General features: G+C 37.9%; 1 protein-coding gene across 1 annotated transcript; it reads right to left on the minus strand.

Annotated features, from left to right (window-relative positions):
* Positions 1 to 3,856: 3,856 nt before the first annotated feature.
* Positions 3,857 to 20,074, minus strand: tm6sf2b (transmembrane 6 superfamily member 2b; the record flags this gene model as incomplete). The annotated part of the gene is made up of 10 exons (XM_083888230.1): positions 3,857 to 4,105; positions 5,744 to 5,863; positions 9,464 to 9,556; positions 11,115 to 11,216; positions 11,356 to 11,480; positions 12,493 to 12,575; positions 14,544 to 14,647; positions 14,855 to 14,952; positions 16,940 to 17,043; positions 19,995 to 20,074. 10 exons carry the CDS (start codon positions 20,072 to 20,074, stop codon positions 3,857 to 3,859), a joined length of 1,158 nt encoding a protein of 385 aa, XP_083744356.1.
* Positions 20,075 to 24,639: the final 4,565 nt, after the last annotated feature.

Here is a 24,639-nt window from a genome sequence, read left to right on the forward strand (position 1 = left end):
CACTGAGTGTTTCTGGAGCTTCTCACTTAATGTTTTTGTTGTTTATTAGAGCCAGTCCCATGAAGCTTCTGATTGGCTGGATAATTATCACAATGCTTGTGCTTGTTGAGAGAGTTTAGTTGATGCTGTGGAGCTGGTAAAGCAGTTTTTACTTTTTAACCTTGCTACTTTATTTTGTTTTTGTTCGGAGGTCTTTAATTTTTGCATGAGAGAAAATGCTTTATTAAGTTTTGAAAAGTTCTATTCTTGGCTCCACAGTGCAGCACAGTCATACACAAACTTCCAGCCTCAGAGGATTTATCTGTCCAGTGGATACATGTTATATATGACGGCAATGTGCCTGCTAGAGCCTGCAAATGATCACTTTTCCAAATGCTAACTGCTGTTAGCTCCCAGTAGCCTCTGTGACTGATGTCATTTCCTGTCCCTTAACTTTCATTTTACTTTTTTTTTCTTTTTTTAAGGTGGACATTTAAGGTGGACCTAAAGAGATACTACTAAACTGAGCCTTCTGAACAGGGCTGTTTTGGCAGGGTGATTGAACTGCTGTGGTGCTTCATCTTTATGGTATTTTGACCAAAGCATGTCACAGACATGTTCATTAGGACATCAGGGAACTAGTTTAACTTGGAGAAATAGGATATAATATTATGGGACCTTTAAATTAAGTTGCTTGGTTTTTATAGCATTAGACAAAGCCTTTTATTTGTACTTTACGAAAGGCCCTTGCTTTACAGGGGCTGCCATCATAATATTTCTACAGGAGACCAAATGGATTACTTTGATGGTGCATCAACTTACAACATGGTGAATGTCCACTCTGTCTAAACCAATGACACTATACAACTTCAGGTTTCAGGTCTGTGCCACAAAAACTACAACCGCCAACATTTTACTTCATGGCATGCAAAGTAGAATGTTGTATTTGTATAAAATGCTGCTGTACCTGGTCTGAAGACATGTTTACTCTCCTGAACAGATCCATAATCTGAGAGCAGCACTGTGGTTGTTTTATGCACTCCTTGTTAGCAGCCTACAAATTGAAAAGAGATTGTTTTTTGGTATTTTGTTTTGTCATAAAGAATGACTGACAGTCCAAGTAATTGTGCATGGGTTGTAGCCCAGAAGTTCAGAGTTATTGAACAGTGAAGGCATAGCTAATAAGTCTGACAATATTCTGAGACTATAAACCGATAAGGGTCCTCAGTGCTGGGTTGATTTGATTTATTTGTATTGTAAGGCATCTCAATGCGGTTTTTATTCAATGTTGTTCCACAATTATTTCTTCACTGAAGAATAAAGACCCCGAAATTCGTCCTCTTATACGTTACGTTAACGTGCAATCAATAATAAATTAATTATAATTTTTCAGTGTTGTGGAAGTAAAATTATATCGGAAAGGTCAAAGGTCAGGGAACCAGCAAGTTTGGAATAAACATCCAGATGTGACTGTTCTACAAATAAACTATTATTATTGGTGAACAAGTTGGAGATAAACTAAGCTTTTGGATAGCGTACAAGCCAAGGATAGGATGAGTTTTTCCAAAGGAATAGTTAAGTAGTGTGTTTTTGCCTATGCTTATCCATCTGTTGTCACACACAAGCACATGTGCACATACACACATAAGGGGTTTGGAACCATATAAGTACCGGTTTAATATCTCTGTCTGTCAGAGGCTATTTGATTTTGTGCCACTGCTGTGTGACATGTTAAGTGTAAATAAAGCTTTTGCCTCGCTTGCTCGATCGGTCTGCATTGTCAGTTCTTTTCTCCACAACAATGTTTGCAATCTCAGTCCAACGAATTTATAGTCAAGTCATTCTACTGGAAATGGTAAATAGCCTTTACTGCGTTTTTGAGGGGAGGGAGGATGTGTCCAATAGGCTCATCAATCAGGTCACCTGCGTATATTAATGACCTCAAATGCCATTGCCACCTTAAGTTTCTTTCTTTTTTAAATTAAAAGATTAAAAATGATAAATAGACACAAACACCCAAAGCAAGTGGTCTGTGTTCCCCTCCTGTGCCATGACAAATGACAGTACCATCATAACTAATTAGTTTTCTTTAATGTTAGAAAGTTGCAGCAATCTTTGCCGGTCCACCAGAGTTGGCAATAAATCACCTCGGCAAACGTCAATTTAAGAACTATTCTTAAATCTCTGTGTTTTATATTGTCAGTGAGAGTCTTTGATGTGTGTTTTCATAGCGTTTTCATAAACAACATATTCTACTCTACTGTATTATGTTGTTGGTGTTGCTAATCTGTTTGCCGCTTTCATCTTCGACTAAGCCGAACACAGAGGCCTCGTTATGTCATTCCCCGGGCTGTTTGAAGCAGTTCAGTGCAGAAAAGAAGAGTTGCGTCCACGTTCTCACATTTAGTCACACGTTATCACTATTTAACAACTCCAGCGAAGAAGAGTGCCGCTCGTTTTCATCTGAGGTTGAACACGCGGGAGACTCTGCCCTTCATCTGCTGTCTCGCTAAAGTGCAAACTCAATCGTGTGCATTGGTTTTCATACGACTTCTTCAAAATTAGCACAGAGAGGGAAAAGTTGCTTTGTGAACAAAGTGTCTTTGAACCACAATATGAATTATAAATTAATTAAATTGGACTATTTACATATTTTTATTATTAAGTTATAAGTGCATTAAGTGTTGCAAAGAGAGAGGAATCTGGAGCTTTGGCGCCTTCAAAAAAGTTACATTAACACACCTAGAGCACCAAATTTGGGGCAGCTGTGGCTTAATGGTTAGGGCTTCGAGCTTGAGACCGGAAGGTAGCCGGTTCAATCCCCGACCAGTCCGCAGCTGAAGTGCTGTTGAGCAAGGCACCTAACCCCCTCACTGCTCCCCGAGCGCCGCTCACTGGCATGGCAGCTCACTGTGCTGGGTTACATGTTCTACACCTCGCTGTGTGTGTTCACTAACTCACTGCAGAATTGAATTTCCCCTTGCGGGACTTAAAGGGATCTTAATCTTTAATCTTTAAATGTGTTTTTTTTATTGTTTTAAACGTCACTCCTTTCCATACATATCAATTACTAATATTATTTGTATTTTAACCCTTAAATTGCCAAGTTTTGGTCATGCTGCACCTTCATTTTATCGTCTAAAAACACATTAAATTAATAATTTTCAATATACTTCATGCATTATTTTTAGTTTGATTATACTACAGTACTTTGTATAAACCATTTGAGATATTTGAGTTATTCCTCAGTAGGACACTGGAGATAGTCCATGGGTTTCATCCTCTGAGGGTCATGAATGTCCCAAAAAGATTCACGGTACATTCTAAGAAATAAAAGTGCTAAGTAGAACCATATACGGTTCCTCGACTTGTCCTCATAGGAGAACCCTTTTTGGCTCCAGGTAGAACATTTTTATAAAGGTGTTACCTGGAACCCTTTTGGAGGGTTCCACCAAGAACCCAACCCTTTATTCAGGAAATGGGTTTTAAAGGGTTCTCTGGAACCATTAGTGTTACCAAGAACCCTTGAAAAATCCTTTCTTCAGGAGAGGGTTTTTCAGAAGCAAATGGTTCCAGGTAGAACCTCAGCCCTTGTAGAAGGACCTTTTTGGAACCCTTATTTCTAAGAGTGTAGTCGATTAAAACATCACCCTTAGAGAACAGAGCCATGATGCAAAGCGTCGCAAAACCATTGTGATGCAGACCATGTTTATTGACCAGTCAGCTGTTTCAGTGCTTGACATTAAGAAAGCAAACACATACATAACAATTAAATCCAAAGATGTTGAGCAAGACAGCGTTACATTTTGGCATTTTGAAACACGGTAATAAAACAGCTCTCCATTAATTACCAATTAACACCAAAGGTCAGTGAAGATTAAATTTTTTTAAATTTGTCTCTGTACTTGGTATCTTTCTCCTCACTGTTTGGTAAACCTGTTTGCCCGGGAAACTGATTGATCTTGAGGAAGAAATAGGGATTACTATGAACCCGCAGGGCCACCAGGACGGGAGTGGCAGTGTAGAGCAGATTAGCTGTCAGAACACACCAGAAAACATCATTTGGTATATGAAATGGAGCTGTGGTATGAGGGTGGAGGGACCCGCCGATATGAGCCCACTGGCACTGAAAGCAATAAGAGGAAGAAAAAGAAGATCAGTGCATTAGATTACACTGGCATCACAGAATACTGTATATCATATCTATCACCACTGATGCTTCCACTGTTTTAATCGGCAAGTCATTTTACAGCCTATAATGTAATGATTGTTATTCTGCCACAGCCCCCTGATGGGCCGTGAAGGTAATGCAGGTAAGCCGCAAGCAGTTAAAACAACATAATAGAAATGTTTGAGTTTTGTCTTTGAGCTTCAAATCATCTGTCTGGACTTTTTTTGCTTATTATAACCATAAAAGGGTCAGAGAATGTGTGGTTTTGCACATTTTTCCAGAATAACTTTCAATATCTGGCAGTTATTTATAATTTACTGCATGTTGATTGTTTTATTTATTTAAAAAAAAAAAAAAAAAAAACACTGTAGTTTGAACACCAGATTGTGCATGTTAAATTTTAACACCGTACAACATGTTTAATGTAACATTTGTTTGAGTTTTTGTGTCAATGTCCAAAACTATATGTACAGGCTCTCCTCTCTGGTGACAAAGGCACTGATTATCTGGTTTCCTGCGACAGCACAAGTTAAATTAACGTAATAACCACATGTTGACATTGACTTGCATCTTCTCAGGTTTCAGAAACTGAAGTTTTCTGCTGGCACAAACCGTCGCATATTTACGGTAATGCAAGTTGTTAAACGTTCATTTGGACGGAGTTGGACACTGTACTGATCATGTACAGAGTGCTTCATTTTGTACTTCATTTTGTAAAAAACAAGTTAATTAACCCTGCTATTTTTACCTTTGCACCTTGTAAGTAGGTATAAATTAAAGGTGCATTATGTAATAAATCTAAAGCAATTGGCCATAAAATCCTCCTAATATGTCACAGAGACTCAGGAATAATGTTCATATAACAAACTGAACTCACCAACAACAACAGTACAGACAAAATATTCGCATTAAAAAATTTGCGGACTGCAAATCATGTTAATGTTTTAAAATCATGTTTTGGCATGTGGCACCATCTACCGCCATCTACCAATCATTGCAGTCAGTAGAGTCTCAGCTGCCGAGCAAACCACGGGTTGCCAGTTACGACTGAGCTACAATGGCGGAGAAAAACGAAACCTAAAAGACCTCGGTATTTTGAATTTGAGTGTAGCAACTGTTTTTGGCCACATTCTCACATATAGCGCTTTTAAATAATGCTTAAGACTAATAGTTACATTCACTTACCTTTTTTCAAGCCCTAATTTTTGGACTAAAATGAACATTTCCTGACTGTTCAAGTTTATGGTGGACCTCATGAGGCTTTAAAAAAAATTGGGCTAAAGGCTGGCCTAATGTTTCTGTAGCACAAACACTCCAGAGAATTAACTTGGAGTAATGTTTTTCCAACAGTCATTAGTCTACACAATTGTGCAGATCAGGATCTCTAACAGGTGATAAACCACTGCAGAGACACTAAAAAAAAGCTGGCGATTTATCAGTTAGGGAACACAGAGTCTGCACCCCTCAACCTGAACACCAAAGGAAGACTTTAATGGAGGACTCAGATAAGGAGAGGTCCAGGTAATTATGTGAAGGACAAGAGGTTGAAACAGGAGAGTGATATATTATATATACCCTCATAAAATGATCTACCTGAGTCACGGCTCCAGCGAAGAACACCGTCCAGTCTATCATCCATGTGCAGCCAGGAGTCAGGAGACCGTATGTGAATGCACCCAACAAAGGTAGTCCATAGAAGAACAAGTGCAGCATCTGTAAGAACCATTATTCACACATTAATTCAATCCTTTTTTTGTATTTCCCAGTCTGTATTTTGCAACATAAACTGACATGAGTGAGTAGGAAATGTAGACATTATAGTTTATATTCCAGTGGGTATTTTGGACACTGTACAAAATGGATAAAGAAAGTGCCGTAAGGCTTTTTCCCTCCATCACTGTCGCTGCTGATGTCGGGCCCGGGCCTGCATGAACAGCATTCCTGCAGACAATACAGCATATCCTCTTTCTCCTGTGGCCGACACAGCACTTCACCTGCTGACACTGTACACAGAGGAGGCCTTGACTCCTCAAAATATTACCATGGGTTTCCCCCCATTTAACACACTGCATAAAGGCAGCACTGACAGGGCAGGAGAAACTATTTGAAACTTGTCATTTTTGCACTTAAGATGTTGGTGTATGAAAAGTAAATATAACTTAGCCTCGTTTAGACTAGAGCCATGGCTCTCAAACTGTGGTATGTGTTCTACCAGTGGTACGCAAGCTTCATCTGGTGGTACTTGGAGGAAAACCAGAAATACTCTTCTATTGTATATTACCATTTGGGGTCACTTAGAAATGTCCTTATTTTTGAAGGAAAAGCACTTTTTTTCAATGAATATAACATTAAATGAATCATAAATACACTCTATACATTGTTAATGTGGTAAACGACTATTCTAGCTGCAAACGTCTGGTTTTTAATGGAATATGTACATAGGTGTATAGAGGCCCATTTCCAGTGTTCTAATAAGATAAGATAGCTTTATTTATCCCACAGTGGGGAGAGAACAGCGTTCCAGCAGCTCTGTATACAGATAAACAATTACAAAATATTATAAAAACTGTACATGAATAGAAATAAGATAAGAGTGAATGTAAATAAGGTGCATATTAGGTTAAGATAAAAATAAAAAATCTAGGCTCTAAAAAAAATGGTACTAATGGTACATTGTGTTTAATCGTGTTAAAAGGCTATTGTATGATTAGAAAACCCTTCTGCAATGATGTTAGCACAGCTGAAAACAGTTTTGCGGGTTTTTTGACAAAAGGGCAAAATTATTATTTTGAATAAAAATCATTATTTCTAATCTTGTCAACGTCTTGACTATATTTTCTGTTCATTTTGCAACTCTTTTGATGAATAAAAATTTTACTTTTAATGGAAAACACAAAAAAAGTGTATAGGCGACCCCAAACTTTTCAACGGTATAGTGTATATACGAGGGCATCTGGTCGGCGTGGACCTGAGGGATTTTGACTGAAAAGATTTTGGGAAAAAAATAATAATACATTAAAAAATAATGATTAGATTCACCTTATCTCTCGCCTTATCTTAATCTAATGTCACTTTATCAGCGTGTGAAGTGTATGTAAGGAAGAGGAGGATGAGTAGAGCGCAAATGATCTTATTATCTTATATCCACTGTATTTTAACATTGGTGATAATGGTGTTACTTCGAGAGCTTAGTATTTTCTCATTTGATACCAGGTATAAATAAAATTGAGAACCACTGGACTAGAGAATGAAACCCTTAAAGCTGTAGCGCATGACTTATTGTGGTGTTTTGTTGTTGATAATGTCACAATGTAATTATTTGTATGCCGCATCCTCCAACTGGAAATAGGCTATGTCAAGCAAAACTGTCAGATCTGACTGAGGGAGCAGGTAAGAAGCATTTATCCAGACAAACTGCTGAACGCCTCGTTTTCCCCGGAGTAGAACTCACCTCTGAGGTTTTTTCATGATTGTTTTTAGTAATACACTAACCCTATTAGCAGCTATCTGTCTTGACATACAACAAATCGCTTCCTGTGTGCAGCTCAGGAATGCTGACACGAGAGCTAAACACTGCAATACTGAGGGAGTCGTGTGGAGCTGATAGACGTCATCAGCATTGTGTGAACTCATTTGACAATGGTTTGAATGCAATAGACATTGGTTTATATTTATCCAATCCTAATGCCAGTGATTACAGAATTACAAATGACAACAACAAAGCTGGTGGTGCCCTGTGACTTTTGCACATGTCTGCGTTCTTGGGGCCTTTATTAATACCTTCAGCGTTCTTTCAGAGCTTGGCAAAAAGGCATTTTCTTTCTCTGCCCCTTCAACCTGGAACACTTTACCACAGTATCTGAAGTTGTCCAGTTTGACTCCATTGGGGGACTTCAAACGATCTTTCAGAGCATTTGAAAAATCTCTGGAAACTTGTTCCTGTTTCTTAGCATTTTAATGTGCTCCGCTTGGCACTTTGATTTTACCGTATGGATCTGACTGTACTTCTGTGTTTTTGTCTGTCGGTAACTAATTGTCTGAAACAGGTCTCTAGAGAATGAGACCTGCATATTACAGAGCCCCCGAAGCGGCACGAGTAAAAAAATATATTTTTTTTAAATCTCGAGTTTCCAAAAAAAATAATGAAAATTAAAAAAAAATAAAAAACTAGAGATGTCGAGTTTCTAAAAAACGATGGGAAAAAAAATTCCTTTTTTTTTTGATGGAAAAAAAATGTTTTTCTCAAAATGTTATTTTTTTCTTTTTTGGAAACTCGAGATTTCAATTTATTTATTTTTTTTTGTAATTTTTTTTTTTCTTGTGTCACTTCGGGGGCTCCGTAGTAAAGATTGTTATTTGAAAATACAAAAAAATAATTCTAAACTAACTACTCGCACATCATTAGTGTAGTGGACAAGAACATGGACAATCACAATCTCAAAAATGTTCTAAGGTGCCGTGCAGCAGAAAATTATTACTTTGACACAAGTGCCACTACAGAAACTGCCCTGACCTTCAACTCCTACTTTATAAAAGAGAAAATAATAGCACTGAACCATTTCTATTCATTCTTAATCTGAGGTCCAGATTAATTCTGTATCTCTGGCTCTGAAAGGCAAGCACATTTGCCCTTCAGTCTTCTGTCCTTTTAGAGCAGCCACAGAAATGTGTCCCATATTGTCCATCACTGAATCAAGAGGTTAGATACTGCTGCAGAAACTGTTATGCTATGCAACACACACACACACACACACACACACACACACACACACACACACACACACTCCTCCCACCCAGTGAGATGCTGATGGTGGGCTTTGGGCGAGGGATTAGCTTATCAAGTTCTCAGCATGTGGTTTCGTCTGTCTGATCAATGACTCGCAATTGTGCACGGACTTCCGCCGAACAATGTCTTTGGATAACCTATTGACAAAGCTGTGTACCCCACACAAAAAAGACACAACAGAACCTCCAGCAGTGTACGATCGGAGGAAGGAAATAAAAATGGAGGGCAGACCCGCAGCCGCCCCACAATAGCAATCTGTTATCTATCTTAACCAAATGAATGAAAGAGACAAAGATGCACCGGCCCCCTCACCCCACGCTGTAATGGTGAAAAATGGATCCTTAATGCGTGCTCAAATAAAGGAGGCGATAAGGGCAAGGCTACAGAGATATCCCACAAAAGCACAGGTCCATTGTGTGGTCGGTTATTTAAAACGGGCTGGACAGGGACTATCAGCTGCTGCTGTGGGGAGACAGAGAGGCTCAGTGCAGAGACAGACAGAGGAAGAGAGAGGGAGAAGCACCCACCATGACCTTTGGGAAGCCCACAGGATCCTTCAGGTAGGGTTCATAATCTGTCAGGTAGACAGAACAGGCCTCGAGTGGAGAGTCCAGAGCCACCTACAAAACATCACAGTAATGTGTACCATTATGGTTTTTTGTTGTTTTTTGGGCTCCAGAAATGCTATCCATATATAGTTATTTATCAGTTTCTTTATTGGGATACAACATGGGTAATGTATGCAGTATGTAAGTAGTTAGTGTGGCCTACATGACCCTGTCTCACCTGGAGTGGAACCATAATTCGTGTCATTGGTAACAGCTGAAAAATAATATCTGCTGTGAAAAAGGTCTATTTTACACCAGTGTTATTCAAGACATGCTGGAGCATTACATACACATGTTGTATGAGTTAAAGTCACTGCTGGCAGCTTGGTAATGTAGCAACTTTGAATCCCAATATTCTATTTTTAATTGACAAACAAAGACAGACATAGTTTGAATTTTGCATAATGGTAGCTGAAGATTTTGCACAGTACTGAACGTAGTGCAGTTCATTATACCAACATCTCAAACTACCACGGCACAGAATTCCCAAATACTGTGTTAGAGCCATATAGAAACTGTATTATTATTTTTATTATAATTATTATATAATTTAGTAATTAAAAGTAATATATAATTCACTTTTATTTTATGGCATCTGGTCATATTTAGCACTTAAAATATTTGTCTTTTGTTGAGCAACAGTTTTCTGATCCTAACCGTATTCATAACAGTAACTATAGTGACTATAGTTACTGTTATGAATACACTATAGTATAGTTTCTCGTAGGCTGCGATAGTATTTATATAGAGAATTACTGAAGTGCAATAAATGTCATATACTTTCAGACTTTTACTCAAGTCATATTTTAAAGGTGACTTCAACTTCTACCAAAGTCACTTTCTGGTAAGATATTTGTACTTTTACTCAAGTATCCCTTTAAGGTACTTTATGCACGACTGGTATGGTGGTTTCATGCATACCGTGTTGGTTGTAATAAGTGGATATTTGAGTTACTGTTGCATTTCTGTTATTTCAAACCAGAACTGCCACTCACTGGATATTAAATCACTTAAATCACCTTTCTTCGATATTCTGATTTGGTATTCCTTCATACCAAACTGCATTGAGTGGTTGCCATGTGATTGGCTGATTAGATTTATACGTTATGTAAGTGTCCCTGAAGAAATGGCCAGTGAGCGATAAGTAAAAGAAGAACCTGAACGCAGTTACGGAAATCATTTTCCCACTGAGCAGATCAATATTACTTGGAAGGAGCTTCATGTATCTTGTGGTCATGAGAGACGTGTCTTATCATTGAACTCTTATAGTCCCACATGTCCAACTATTCTCTCAAATGGCTTGTTAGTTTAAGAAACCGTTTCATACTCACACAGTATTTATACACTGTTCATTTTTGCTTTGTGGGCTTTCAAGCCAGATTCTTTAACAGAATATAAGCATTCCCATGAGGTCAATAAGTTGAACTCGCTCCTTGTAAAGGCAAAAAATAACACGTTCTCTGTGAATCATCCATGGTCAGGGAGTGTTTCTTTTTCTTTCTTTTATTTGTTTTTCCCATTACATCCCTGCATGAACATTGTCCATCACATAAATATGATGCACACTCACCAAGCCTCTGAGGATAGTGAAGGCCATCGCGGCCAGGAGAAGCAGCACTAGGATCAGGTCCAGAGGACGCCAGATCAGTTTCATGCTCTGAGCATGCTGAGCCTGTGGGGACACACGTCAAGACAATGGACAGAGCATCGCTGGTTAGTCATGGCCACGGTTTTTTTGAAAAAAAACACATTCAGCAAATACTGCTTTTCAGCTTCTGATCAAGGTCTAACCAGGAATGCGTCAGACTTGCATTGTATCCACCGATGAGCGGTTTGTCCTTGGGCCGGGTGAACAGAGTGACAGCTCCGCACACAGGCATCAACAGGAAGAGGAAGTTGAGCCAGAATACTGGACGGATCTCTGACCCATATTTACCTGCCAGAAACAAAGAAAAAGAAGATACTGTCTCAATGTAATCTAGTAATGCCATATGTAAGAATGTGGCCAAAAACAGTTACTACATTCAAATTCAAAATACCGGGGTCTTTTAGGTTTCATTCAAAACATGATTTCAAAACATAAACATGATTTGCAGTCTGCAAAATATTTATTTAATGCAAATATTTTGGCTGTACTGTTGTTGTTGGTGAGTTCAGTTTGTTATATGAACATTATTCCTGAGTCTCTGTGACATATTAGGAGGATTTTATGACCAATTGCTTTAGATTTATTACATAATGCACCTTTAATTTATACCTACTTAAAAGGTGCAAAGGTAAAAATAGCAGGGTTAATTAACTTGTTTTTTTTCAGAGTACAAAATGAAGCACTCTGTACATGATCAGTACAGTGTCCAACTCCGTCCAAATGAACGTTTAACAACTTGCATTACCGTAAATATGCGACAGTTTGTGCCAGCAGAAAACTTCAGTTTCTGAAACCTGAGAAGATGCAAGTCAACGCCAACATGTGGTTATTACGGTTAAAGGTGTACGTATAGGTGTAATAATATGTAACATGTGGCACGGGTTGCCAGTTACATCAGAAAACGAAACCTAAAAGACCTCGGTATTTTGAATTTGAATGTAGTAACCGTTTTTGGCCACATTCTTACATATGGCACCTTTAATGTCCTGTTAAAACCTTCTTTGGGACTCTACAGGTTTGTGAATGACTCAGCAGTGAGAAGAGACGTGTCAGGTCTTGTGACACTTCTGTATGCACTTTGAAAAGCCAACAACAGTTGCTGTACGTCTGGGTTGTTGTTTTTCCCCCCCTCCCTCTGCTTTGTTCAGGAGTTTCGACAGCAGGCTGGGCACAGAGCATGTGGGGGTTTTGTTGGCAGGCTGAACTATGACACTGATGGTACACGGCAGTGCAGATGTTCACACAATTAAACTAATCATCACAGGACTGGAAGACGAGGGAATAGAAGTAGAAGGCTCACCTGTCACAATCCCGACAAGGAACACACTCATGTTGGCACACAAAGACCCAGCCCAGAGCAGGCCGATGTTACGGTATGCTTTCCTGGGACAGAAAACAAAAATACAATGAGTGATCTTACTAATGTGGGAAAGGTAGGAGAAATATACTGTATGTAAGATCTTCTTAGCTGAGTTGACATGGCATCACATTACAGTCAAGATTCATTACTATTTTAGCCTATTGTCATTTTTAATGATATTCTTGTGTCTGTGTTTAAAGGTGCCATATGTAAGAATGTGGCCAAAAACAGTTACTGCATTCAAAATTCAAAATACTGAGGTCTTTTCGGTTTTGTTTTCTGACGTAACTGGCAACCCGTGGTTGCTCGGCAGCTGACTGACTGCAGTGATTGGTAGACGGCGGTAGGTGGCGCCACATGCCAAAACATGATTTCAAAACATAAACATGATTTTCAGTCTGCAAAATATTTTTTTTAATGCAAATATTTTGTCTGTACTGTTGTTGTTGGTGAGTTCAATTTGTTATATGAACATTATTCCTTAGTCTCTGTGACATATTAGGAGGATTTTATGGCCAGTTGCTTTAGATTTATTACATAATGCACCTTTAATCTTCCTGAACAGATTTAAATTTTAAATGCATCGTGAATCAAAACTATCAGACCTGACTAAGGGGGGCGTTTATGTGTATACTGCAGCAGTGCAAGGTTCAGGTTTTTCAGCAGTAGAATTGACTTCTGCTGTTGCGCACTATGGATTTCACACTGAAAATGTTTGAACTAAACCAAAAACTATACCCGTATACCCTAATAAAATTATAACCGGTTAGCGAACACTTTCAACTCACTCAAACCTAGGAGTTTTCAAAGACTCAAACATATAGGGCTGAGCCAAAAGCAAAATTCTTGACTTTTCATTTAACGATGTAAGTTATAAGCCAGGCAGGCTGCCAGTTCCTTTATCCACATTCCAACGGAGACTATGGCCATATTTTTCTATAATAGCTCACTTATCCCTCTGGCTTGTAAAAAGTGCAAATTCAATTAGCAACAAATGCTGCCGACTCGCAACCAAGTCTTCGGGGTATATTTCCAGTAAACATAATTTGGCTTGTGAAAGTATTTCCTTTCCAGTTTAGAGGCTTATATATTCAAACACATTCTTCCAGAATCCCTGAAGCTGTGTGCAACAGCAAATAAGCTCCATCTTTTTCTCCTTTACACTTCCTACAGATGCAGTCAGATAGTGTATTATAGACATGCGCCTATAAAAAGCCATTGCTAAATGAGCTTCACTAATATCTGCCTTTGTGTAAATTCTCTTTTTGAAAAATAAAATCATTTGTTAGCAAAAGCCCATAAAACAAAAAGAACTGACCGTTTATATTTAGTATCATTAGACCCTCAGGTTAGGACAATTACAGAGGCTTCATCTTATTTACTGTTTCCTTTAAAATTGCCTTCTGCATGCTCACGGTGGTCATTGTTAGTTCTCTGTGCAAACGTTTGCATTTTATTTAGCATAAGATACGTGGGTAACACTTTATATTAAGGAACCCATATTCGCCATTAACACTTTAAGGTACACACCAAGAAAAAAAGCAAAAGCATTTTTTTTATTTTATTATTTTATTTACTTATGATAACAATAACGTGAAATTAGACCCTACATTATTTCAGATACAGGCCTCTACCAAACGGTTGTTCATAATAAACCTGGTTTGCATAATTCATAAAGTACAACATTCACAAGTCACATTAAGTGTTAGTGAGTTCATCTTGATGCATTTTTCAATGAGATATAGTGACTTAAAGTGTGGTCGACCAAATGGTTGGGTAGTACCTTAAAGGGTTAACGAGGTGCTTACTAAAATGCATATACTAGCCCTTTATTAGTAATATTAAACACATATTAACACCTCATTTAGGAACAATCTTAATTTGTGTCGTAATAGAGGTAGAAAAAGGTGTAGAATAAGGTGTTAATACGTGCTTAATAATTACCAATAAAGGGCTAGTATGGAAATATACCCAACTTCACCTTCACCCACCTGTCTGTTATCCTGCTGATCATCACCAGGTACATGATAAAGTGCACTATCCCGTCCCAGTAGCACATCATGATGCCATAGGCTGTTCCCAGATAGGGTTCTCCCTGAAGATAAGCACACACACAAATTCATATTGTACTCATTTGATTCATGGCTGTGTGTGATTTACATGGCCTGAAACTGTCTTCACCGTTGCCTGTGTCGTCTTTCAAAGACATTTTGCAGTCAACTCACACAGATTTAGTGTCTCTCTCAATTTATATATATATATTTCTTTTTTTTATGATTTAGCTATGTCGAAAGAAACCTACTGTCTGTTGGTAGAACCTCATAAACCCAGACAGAACGCCGTCATGTTCCAAGGCGCTCGTCAGGTCAATGACACAAGTGAATGAGAATACAGCAAAAACTGCGGAGGAGAGAAAACACTGCGTCATAATTCTTTTCTTTTTTCTTTTTAAAATATATTCAGTGATAAAACTTGCCACACAGAAATGCTTCACTAAAGTAACAAGGGTCAGGGAACTGTGACGCGATAAACAGCTTAATGGCCAAACTGTGTGAGTACATAGAGCCACCAAAGTGGATGTATGGATGACCAAATATGGTCATGTAAGGGAACGATAGTTTGGGTTAGGGTTATTGTGTGGGATTCAACCTGGATCCCTTTTTAGAGGTTGCTTTCTTTTTCACTGGTAATACTGTAGATTGGAGGGTAACTCAACCTACATCCTCACATATACATACATACCTATTAATTTATTTATTTATAATTTATTTTCCTTAATTTCTATAGTTTGATTCACAGAGACAGTGTGCTATAAGCTTTTTATCTATAAGTTTTCCATCTGCTGTCCACGGCCAGGAAGTGGAGAATAACTTGCGTAATCGCAAATAAACGTCAAACATCTTAAGCAATAATTATAATACATCACAAAATTAAAACACAACACTCTTATGACAAATGTATAACACAATCAGCAACGACAGCGACGTTAAAGCACAAAAACAACAAGAAGACGTGAAATGTGAGCATTCACATGTACATGTATGTGCAAGATTGGGATGATTTGAGCCGCGATTTAATTACAAGATTCAAAAAGCTGGAGGACACAAAAGGTCATTGATCCAATTTGGACGAAGCAAAATGTCCCACAACAATTGGAATAAGTTCATATAGTGAACAGCTGCACAAACCGTTACTGGGATTTGCTTCCCAAAAAATTGAGTGCAATATAAGATCACTCTGCAGACGCCAGGACTTAAAACACTATATCACACATCCTTCCTCTCTGTCCTTCATGTCCACACATGCAAACACACATTTTGTGTCTCCTGTGCACCAGTATCTTTTTAAAACCTTAAAATGACCAGGTTACGACTGCTGACGTATTTTGTGTGTGAGTTTGTATCTTTTTATGTTTTTTCTGTTCTAAACGAATGAATGAGTGGTGTGTTGTGCGTCAGGTGTGTGTGTGTGTCATTGGTTTGTCTCCTCGATGACGTCTGCCTCATTATCTGGCAAGATCACTCAGCTTCCACCACGCGCAACCTGACACGTTCTTTTGACTCGTGTAATTCTATATTTGGGCAGCCAGTTCTTTTTGACCCCGTTTTCTCCTGTTCATGTTTAATTAGGGATGTAATTTGCTGTATTTTAATTTCGAGAATGGTCAGGTAAGATGTGATTATTTTCTAGTTAGATTGGTTTGTTTGCTATTTCGGCCTTTGCCCATTCTGAAGCTATCTGGTGCTCCTTTATTGTAAATAAAACACACTTCATTGATTCAGCAGTTCTCTGGCTTTCATTGAGTCTTGAGGACTCCCCGAGACGGAGGAAAACAGCAGGGATTATGGCTCTCTGTCACTGAGCTGAGTCTGACACAGCTTTGCCTTCATCGTTTTCCTGCTTTTTATTTGTGTTCCACTATAGCAGCATCAACTGTGGTTTGAAAACTCGTGCAAAACAGGATGAAAGAAAAAAGAGATCTCATAGAAATGTAAAAAAAAAAAAAAAGCAACGTGTGAAATGTGCACAATCTTCTGCTAACACAGTGCAATCTAAATCTGGATTGTGTCGTAAAGGAGTGAGTGAGGATTCTCGTTCTGGTCTTAGAGCGTTCAAATAGTTGTGCCTTTTGCCTCAGGATCAATTCACTCAAAAGAAATTAGTAAGTACAAGCATTGTGTAGGTCCTGGGCTCACTCTAAGGTCAGTCATTCTTTAGAAATGTCAGCCTAAGCTTCACGAGCCTGATCAGAATAAGCAGCTTTCATCATTTCGAAAACTATTCAGGTTTTCACTCTAAGCCAGTGAGTCATGAGGGGAGTGAAAGTTCTGGACAATATAGAAATACATAACGGCACAGTTAAGAAATGCAGATAGTTAATAATTACCAAAGAATAAGGCATCTTTGGGTGGGTTGACACGAGTGATGAGGAAGTAGAACAGAAAGACAATGACCAACACAGCAGCACCGATCCCCAGGACCACATAAGGCCTGTGAAAGCAGAGGGAATGTGTTATCAAAGACAAAACAACAGCACGGTGTCCATGTTATTAACACAATCTCACCGCCAACACAACTCTCATTTTCTCCTATATTCTTCTTATTAATTAGGGTTTTTCTTTCTCACGCCGAAGCTTGTGCCAGTCTCCTCTGCAGCGACGATTTAGCGAACGATGATAAATGTGAAGTCAGTCAGAATGATAATCATACACATGAGTTAGTCGCAAAAAGAAATAATGCAGAGATGTGAGGGTGGAAATCTGTGTGAAAGATAAGAGAACGGCTCCAGTGAAAGAAAAGGCAGCTCTGCTTTGATTAGTACCAGGTGAAATAGTGTTATATGAATAAAAAAAATTTAAAAAAAGGAAAATACTGTAAAAGGTTTTGACGGTATTTCATCCCTGACCTTTTATTATCACTGAGTTTGAACGAGTAAATGTTTAATACATAACTCTTGTATCTCTTTGGCCTTAAACTTTTATTAACTTATTTTACTGCATCTATAATAAATTTTATTTGTAAAGCACTTTTCATAAAGTTATCTCAAAGTGCTACAGAAACCAAAAAACAAAATAAACAAAAGACTAAGAGAAAAATCAGACACGATTAAAATCAGACACGATTAAAATCAGCAGAAAAAAGAATAGCTAAAGGAGGAGAAGAAAGTGCAGAAAAGAAAATAAAAACATCTAGGAACGACCTAGGAAAGCCTGTTCGAAAAGAAATGTTTTAAGCCCTTTTTTAAAGGCATCGACAGACTGGGGTTGTCGTAGGTGTTCAGGGAGGGAGTTCCAGATGTGGGGGGCAGTGGAGCAGAATACATGCAATACATTACATAACAAATTTTGTTATCTGTTTCAACCCATCTGTCAAAATATATATTCTAATCCTTTTTATTGACCCTGTGCTCTATTGATTTTGTATATTTCATGGTTATTCTTTCATTTAAAATCTGTTCTTCATTGTTGGTGTTTTTATTTCTTTTGTCTAACGTTCAGTTCATCAGTCACTTTGAACTGAACTGATCCAGATGAAATATGATACACATTAAACTGGTGTTTGATTGATTGATTGATTGATTGATTGATTGATTGATTGATTGATTATTTGATTGATTGATTGATTGATTGATTGATCGGGTAAATGTCACCGTATTTTTTTTAATTGTATAGACTATATTAAGTTTGTTGTTTTGTTATAATGTTAATAAAGTCTCATGATTGGCCACATCATCAGACGGTGTTCCTCTCATGGCCAGAGTTACAGAGCACAGTCAGCCCAAGGCATCAGCTAATGGTGCTTTTCCACTATACAGTTCCGGCACGGCACGGCACGGCACGGCACGGCAATTGTCTGCTGTTGTATTTTGTTTTTCAATTCAAGTTCAGTATCACCTTATAGTGTTTCACTTTGAATATGATTAATACCAACATTCTAATTTAAAAGCCGAATATGAACAAGATCAACACTGGTTTGGAGTAAATAACGCAGCTGTCATATAATTAATAGTGTTACATTTGTATTTTTTGCATATTTTGTTCTTTTATTTGTGAATGAAATGAAATAAACTAAAAAAAAAAAACTCATCATACATATCATATGTTATATATTAGTTAACCTTGTTTACAATAGACCAAATATTGAGAGCGCTCAAAAATGGACAGGCTGGCATAAATCTTTAATAATATGCATGAAAAAAAAGCATATGCTATTATGCATTTTTTGAGTATAGTCCACAGATCTTGGTGTGAAGGGCTGGGGTTCAAATTCCGGGTCAGGGCAGGTCAGCTAATACCAAGTGTGGGCCCTTAGGCAAGGCCCTTAATGCTTTGGATTAAAGCGTCAGCTAAATGACATGTAATGTAATGTAATAGTTAATTAAAAAAACAAAAAAAACAGAAATTAAAAGCCTGTTGTGTTTAAGGGTTAATAATAGTGAGCACTTTTATAATACATTACCACAATGGCCCATTGTTAAACTCAAGTTCTCCAGTATTTCATTACTGCTTACCAGAGGAGTAAAAACACAACTTTACAAAGGCTTAATCAATTGTATATATAGAGGCCGAGGTGTGAGGAGCAGCTCACTGAGGCCATGTTAGACCATCACTGCTCTCTGTGTTTGGTGGTCAGGTGTGCCAACAGAAAAAGATTAATGTGCTCGGTGTATCTCTCAGCAAAACAACATTAGAGCCTCGCAAAACTCATACTGTGACTCGGCAGAAGGTAAAACAACTGCTGTGAGAGCAAAGGGAAGCTCCCTCGCTGCCTCTCCAATTCAACAGTACACGAAGATTTATGCACACGGTGCTGTTTGTTTGCAGAGTGGAAGAGCAGGAGGCATATTGTATGTCAAGAGCAATTTATCAAACTCCTCTGTGCGGTCTGTATCGATTGTCAGAGCCTCAACATCCAGAAAGATATCCGGCAAAGATATTTGCACCGGGGATAAATGTATGTCACAAATGAGAAATATCTCATATAAGGGCAGAATGGAACATTATACATCACGGCTGGATCTCTTTCTACAGCCTGTATGGTGCGCGATCGTCAAAACAGATGAGACAAAATTATGGGTTAAATCATTTAGTGAGTTCATACAATCAGCTAATACATACTGAAGATTGAACTCAATGAATTAGCTCGACATTGTTTAAGAGTTATGATCCAACAGAAATACAGCTTGAATTATAAGCTTACAGTGTCCTCTAGTGGTGGTAATAACATCATAATGACATAATACAAGAACTTAATATATTAAGTTATATAAGTAATATATTATTAATATAGAACATAATACAAGAAAGTTGTATACATTTTGCCCGTATTGTTGCCATCATTTATAATAAAAATCCTTTGCAGCTTTCCCTTTAGAATAGATTTAAACTGAGACTCTATGCTGTAATTCAGTATAAAATCAATGAATGAATGCTGTGACTTACTCTTGAAATTCTGGAACGGTGTTCATGGCATAAAGAATGCCCAGTGCGGAAAATGAAAATAAAAAGACAAACGTCTCCATTTCTTCCAAAATCGTTCAACCTTCTCCCTTCAGCGGTGCTGAAAATACAACACATGCAAAGAGCTTTAATGTCATTCCAGTCTATATACGAAACGTGAATTAAACGACATTGGGGACTGAGGTCCACCCATCCATAATAGTGCAAACACAATAATACAGAATAAAAATCTGTCAAACAGCCTCTTATTGCAGAGAAATGTTTGATAATAGTTAAAATGTCCTGAATGTATTACTCAACACTGACAAATGAAATGAACATTTTGAGTCAATATCCGGGAATAAAATGTAAATGAAATCTACGGAGAGGACGCAGAGCAGGCTTTTCTTACCTTCAGGCTGCACTTTCTGTGGATTAATGAAGTTACAGCTCTGGCTTGGCCTTTGCTGGGAAAATAATGAAGTGGAGACAAAGAAGCTTTTGGGGGGAGAGTTATGCAATTTGGTTTTGTTAGAGATTTGCATAAGTCGTATTAGGGAACAGGCCCACATTCCACTTTATTCAGCAATGCACTCTCAAGTTTGATTGTTTTTTTGATTATTTGCTGCAGCCTGTGCCGCTGTGTCAAACAAAGGCACCGACAATACAATACAATACAATACAATACAACACAATAAAATATAATACAACACAATACACAAAACAATATTAAAAGCAAACCAAACATTTTCAGCTGACTCTTCTAAGCTTATCACCAAATGCAAAAATGTCATTTAGAACATTTTTGTCACTTATATGGTTATACAATTCTCACATATTAATTAACACAATAAACTATGTACCTAATACATACAAAAATAGATACTATATATGAATATAGAACACTGTGCTGCAAAAGTGCAGTATTTTTGTATGTGATCATTGGCATTTGGATTGGATTGATGTGAGTGAAAGTTGCTCTTATAACTGTATTTTATAGTAATTTAATAAAACATGTTAATGTAATGATTATGCATATCTTGAATAAAGCTGGGCGTAACAGACTTTTTTCACAGCAGATATTTCTCAACAAAGAAAATGGTAGAACAAACACAGGTTTTACCAATAACATTAAGACAGTGAATCTGAGATACACATCTCATTCACATAACAACAGAGGAAGTTGTAATAAATAAATAAATAAATAAAAGCCCTACACTGCTGCTCTTTACTGTTTGTATCTGACAAGTTTTTATGAGTAAAAGATCTGGAGATCTGGTCACATGGTCAAATGTGATCTGACTCTATAACAGAATGTGAATTAAACAAACACAGCAGCATCATAATGCACCAATTGGAGAGGGGGGGGAAATGGGAGAAACTGCCCTTTAAGAGAGCCGGGTCACACTATACTTGAAATGTTAACCTGTCCAAGCTTGTAGTTTTTTTGTTTTCATTTCGAAACTGCATACATGTTCCCTGTTTTTCCCGTTTCCTGTGTTCCAAGCGATTGTGAAATAATGCATTGCAAAAAATGGTGGCTTTTGCACCGCATTGTACATAAACCTGTTATTTATACATACATGTCAAACGTCAGTATGTGTATTTCATATGTGGAAGATATTGTTGTTATTTTGGTAAGGGCAATGTGCAAAGCAATCAAACACGAAGAGTTTGGAATATTCTTTCACATCTTTAGGGGGCTTAAGATTTGAGGATGTCCTCGCACTTGGTTTCATCCATTCATTAATTTATTTATCTATTTATTTCTTCCTTTGATTCACTGGTCTCGGCCTTAAAGATCTAAAATGTTCTCATATCAAAAGATGTCTTTGGATTTCAGTTTAAAAAAAGAAGCTTGCTCAAGTTCTTGGAACTATAACTAACATTGTCCTTGTGTACGCAAACAAAGAGTGTGTCCTCAACATGCCCTTTTTTTTCAGTGTACTGTGTGTAACATCCTTGAATTTCTCTTAACTTCACCACTTGCCTCTTTTGCTCTATTTTGTTGTTTAATTAAAAGTGCAGAATGATTCCAGTAGGGTGCGCCAAATTCAAACTCAAAGGGCAGACACATTACTGATAGAAACAAAAAGCTGGAAAATGCATATAGTTTTGACATATAATAGTTTTCCATTAAATATATATATTAAGAATAAATGAAAAGTGCTTTTATTGCGTTGAACCAATCCTGACAGTGAAGCTGCTGACGATCAACAGCAATGTAAGTGTCCTGAGTGATGAGCGAACATGCATTATGCAGCTAAGATGTGGCGCGGTGCATTCATCCTGCATCCTGTTTCATCAACTTTCTACCTTGCTGACGTTGGACAATACAAAAATCAAACAGTCACAAGCCCTGGCAGCATCTCTCATGAATACTACCTTGACTACAAACACACACACACACATACACACACACGTTACACCCACATACACACACCGCCCTTTGCTTCCCACAACCCTCCTTTGTTGGGAAAAGAGGGGACTGTAATACCAGGAAGGCGGACGCCGTTTGTGTTTGCTGGAAACAACTGGAGCTCTTCCAGCTCGGTCGGTCAATAATGTAGAGCAAATAGATGGACGCCAAAAATGAAACGGCAACCTGCAGGGAAATAGATGCAAACATGTTCCATTTAACATCTCAAATCAAATTAAATTAAATACTCTTTTATGCAATACCTGTCCTTCAAAGAGCATGGCCCCCAATTAAAGAAAACAGGAGCTATGCATGCAGTATGAGAATATACATATAAATATGTATGTTTTGATCATGTTTTCATATGTTTCCTCTTTAAAATGCAGCCATACAATTCCTCTTCTGGCAAATTATCTCTGGTTTGGACCCATGTGTCAACATTATTTTCAGTGGTTTATTACTAGAAACAGGATCTGTGCTGCATGTCTTAGAAGCAGTGGTAGTGCTTTGAGGTGCTGAGTGCTAAATTTAGGCCTGCACTGGTCTGTGTCAGTGTGAAAGAAAACAACTGCAAAACCTGATGAGATGATTTCCCTCTCATCCTTTCGTCGTCATCTCTCTTGCCGTGAATACCTGGTTTTCATGAGAGCCCTCTGAGGATATTCTTCACACCACAGTTACAGTCCAACACTTTCATCTTAAATAATTCACCGCTGAAACAGACCACAGGCAAAAACAAATTGACGTTCAACCGTTACAGCCTTAGGTGCTCTATAAAGATACATAGGGCAATTTGTCCGACTGGTGTGGATGAAAGGATTGAGTCATTTCTAAAATAAATCCCAACTTACCAGTTTTACCAGTAACTTCTTCATTTGTATCATGTACATTTGCACAAGGTTGTATTGCATTATGTAAACAAGTGAACCAGCCTGAACTTATCTTAATTATAATTCTCAAATAATAAAGACAAGTATAGCCAGATGGGTGGTTTTAAAAACTACAAACTATAATCAAGCAATACATTTAAAATAGACTACAGTCCATTAACAGTTAAGATCCACTTACTTGTCTTCATTCAACTTGACATTTACTTATTTATTGTGTGATAGCAATAGTAACAACAACATTAATAATAATGTATAAAGTGTTGAACAGTGTAGTACACAGACAACATTCAATGCAACAAACAACAAGATAAATAAAATAAAAGAGGCCAAACTGGCAGCCATACGGATTGTGATGGTTTGTACTTTTTTTTTTATGTTCTAGACTTCATTGTGTTGTTATTGTTCTGTAATTGGAATTTTACAAGTATTGCGGAACCATAAAATGTGTCATCTCTGCTGTCTATATGTGACTAAGAGAATTGGGAAAGGGAGAAAATTAACAAGCTACTAAAACCAATAAAATGAGTATGATATCAAGTTATTTGACAAATAAACAAACAATATTATTATAATTATCGTGATGATTGCTGTACATAATATGAATACTGCACATGCGATGAGCGTTTAATGATACATATACAAGTGTTGCATAATGTAAAGGTGGCATGATGTTGCTATTATTATAGTATTATTATTATTATTACTGTGTCGGTCATTTATTTAGTCTTACAACACACCTTCAGCTATATCCTGGAACAGTGGCTCAGGTGAACCAAACATGACTATGATGAACTATTTATGGACGGGCTCTTTTCTGCTCGCGATCAACAAGCGGCACTGCGCGTGACGACAGCGGCGGAAACATTTTTTCGCTATTCAAAATGGCAGCGTCTCAATCAGGAAGTGGAGAAAACTACTAAGAAGAATAAGTTGGATAAAATTCCCAATATTCGTTTGTTTGACGCGAGAGCTCGTTCAAAAACTGCCCGTGTGTTCGGGGCCTGGGTTGAGAATAAGTCACGCATCAACGGTAAGTGTGTATTTCGAGGATATTGTTGTCAAAGGCGAGCGACGCATCGGCAGTTGCCTTGAAACAAGATGCGTTCTGGGGTTGCCTCTCCTAGGCGCGCACGTTTTTTACGACGGGCTACGCCGCTTCTCTGGCGGCCGCTGTCGAGCTAAACGTTATCTGAAGGAGACGTTATCTGAAAACTTTGAACGACTCTAAACCCATGAGAGTAACATTAACGAATAGAAAATGTCGTGGTTTTCTTCGAGCAAGCACTGCACCACCGTTAAGAAAGCCAGCGGCTAACTACGCTAGCATGTTACTAGGTAA

The sequence above is a fragment of the Microchirus variegatus genome, assembly GCF_963457635.1.
Source record: "Microchirus variegatus genome assembly, chromosome: 4".
Lineage (NCBI taxonomy): Eukaryota > Metazoa > Chordata > Actinopteri > Pleuronectiformes > Soleidae > Microchirus > Microchirus variegatus.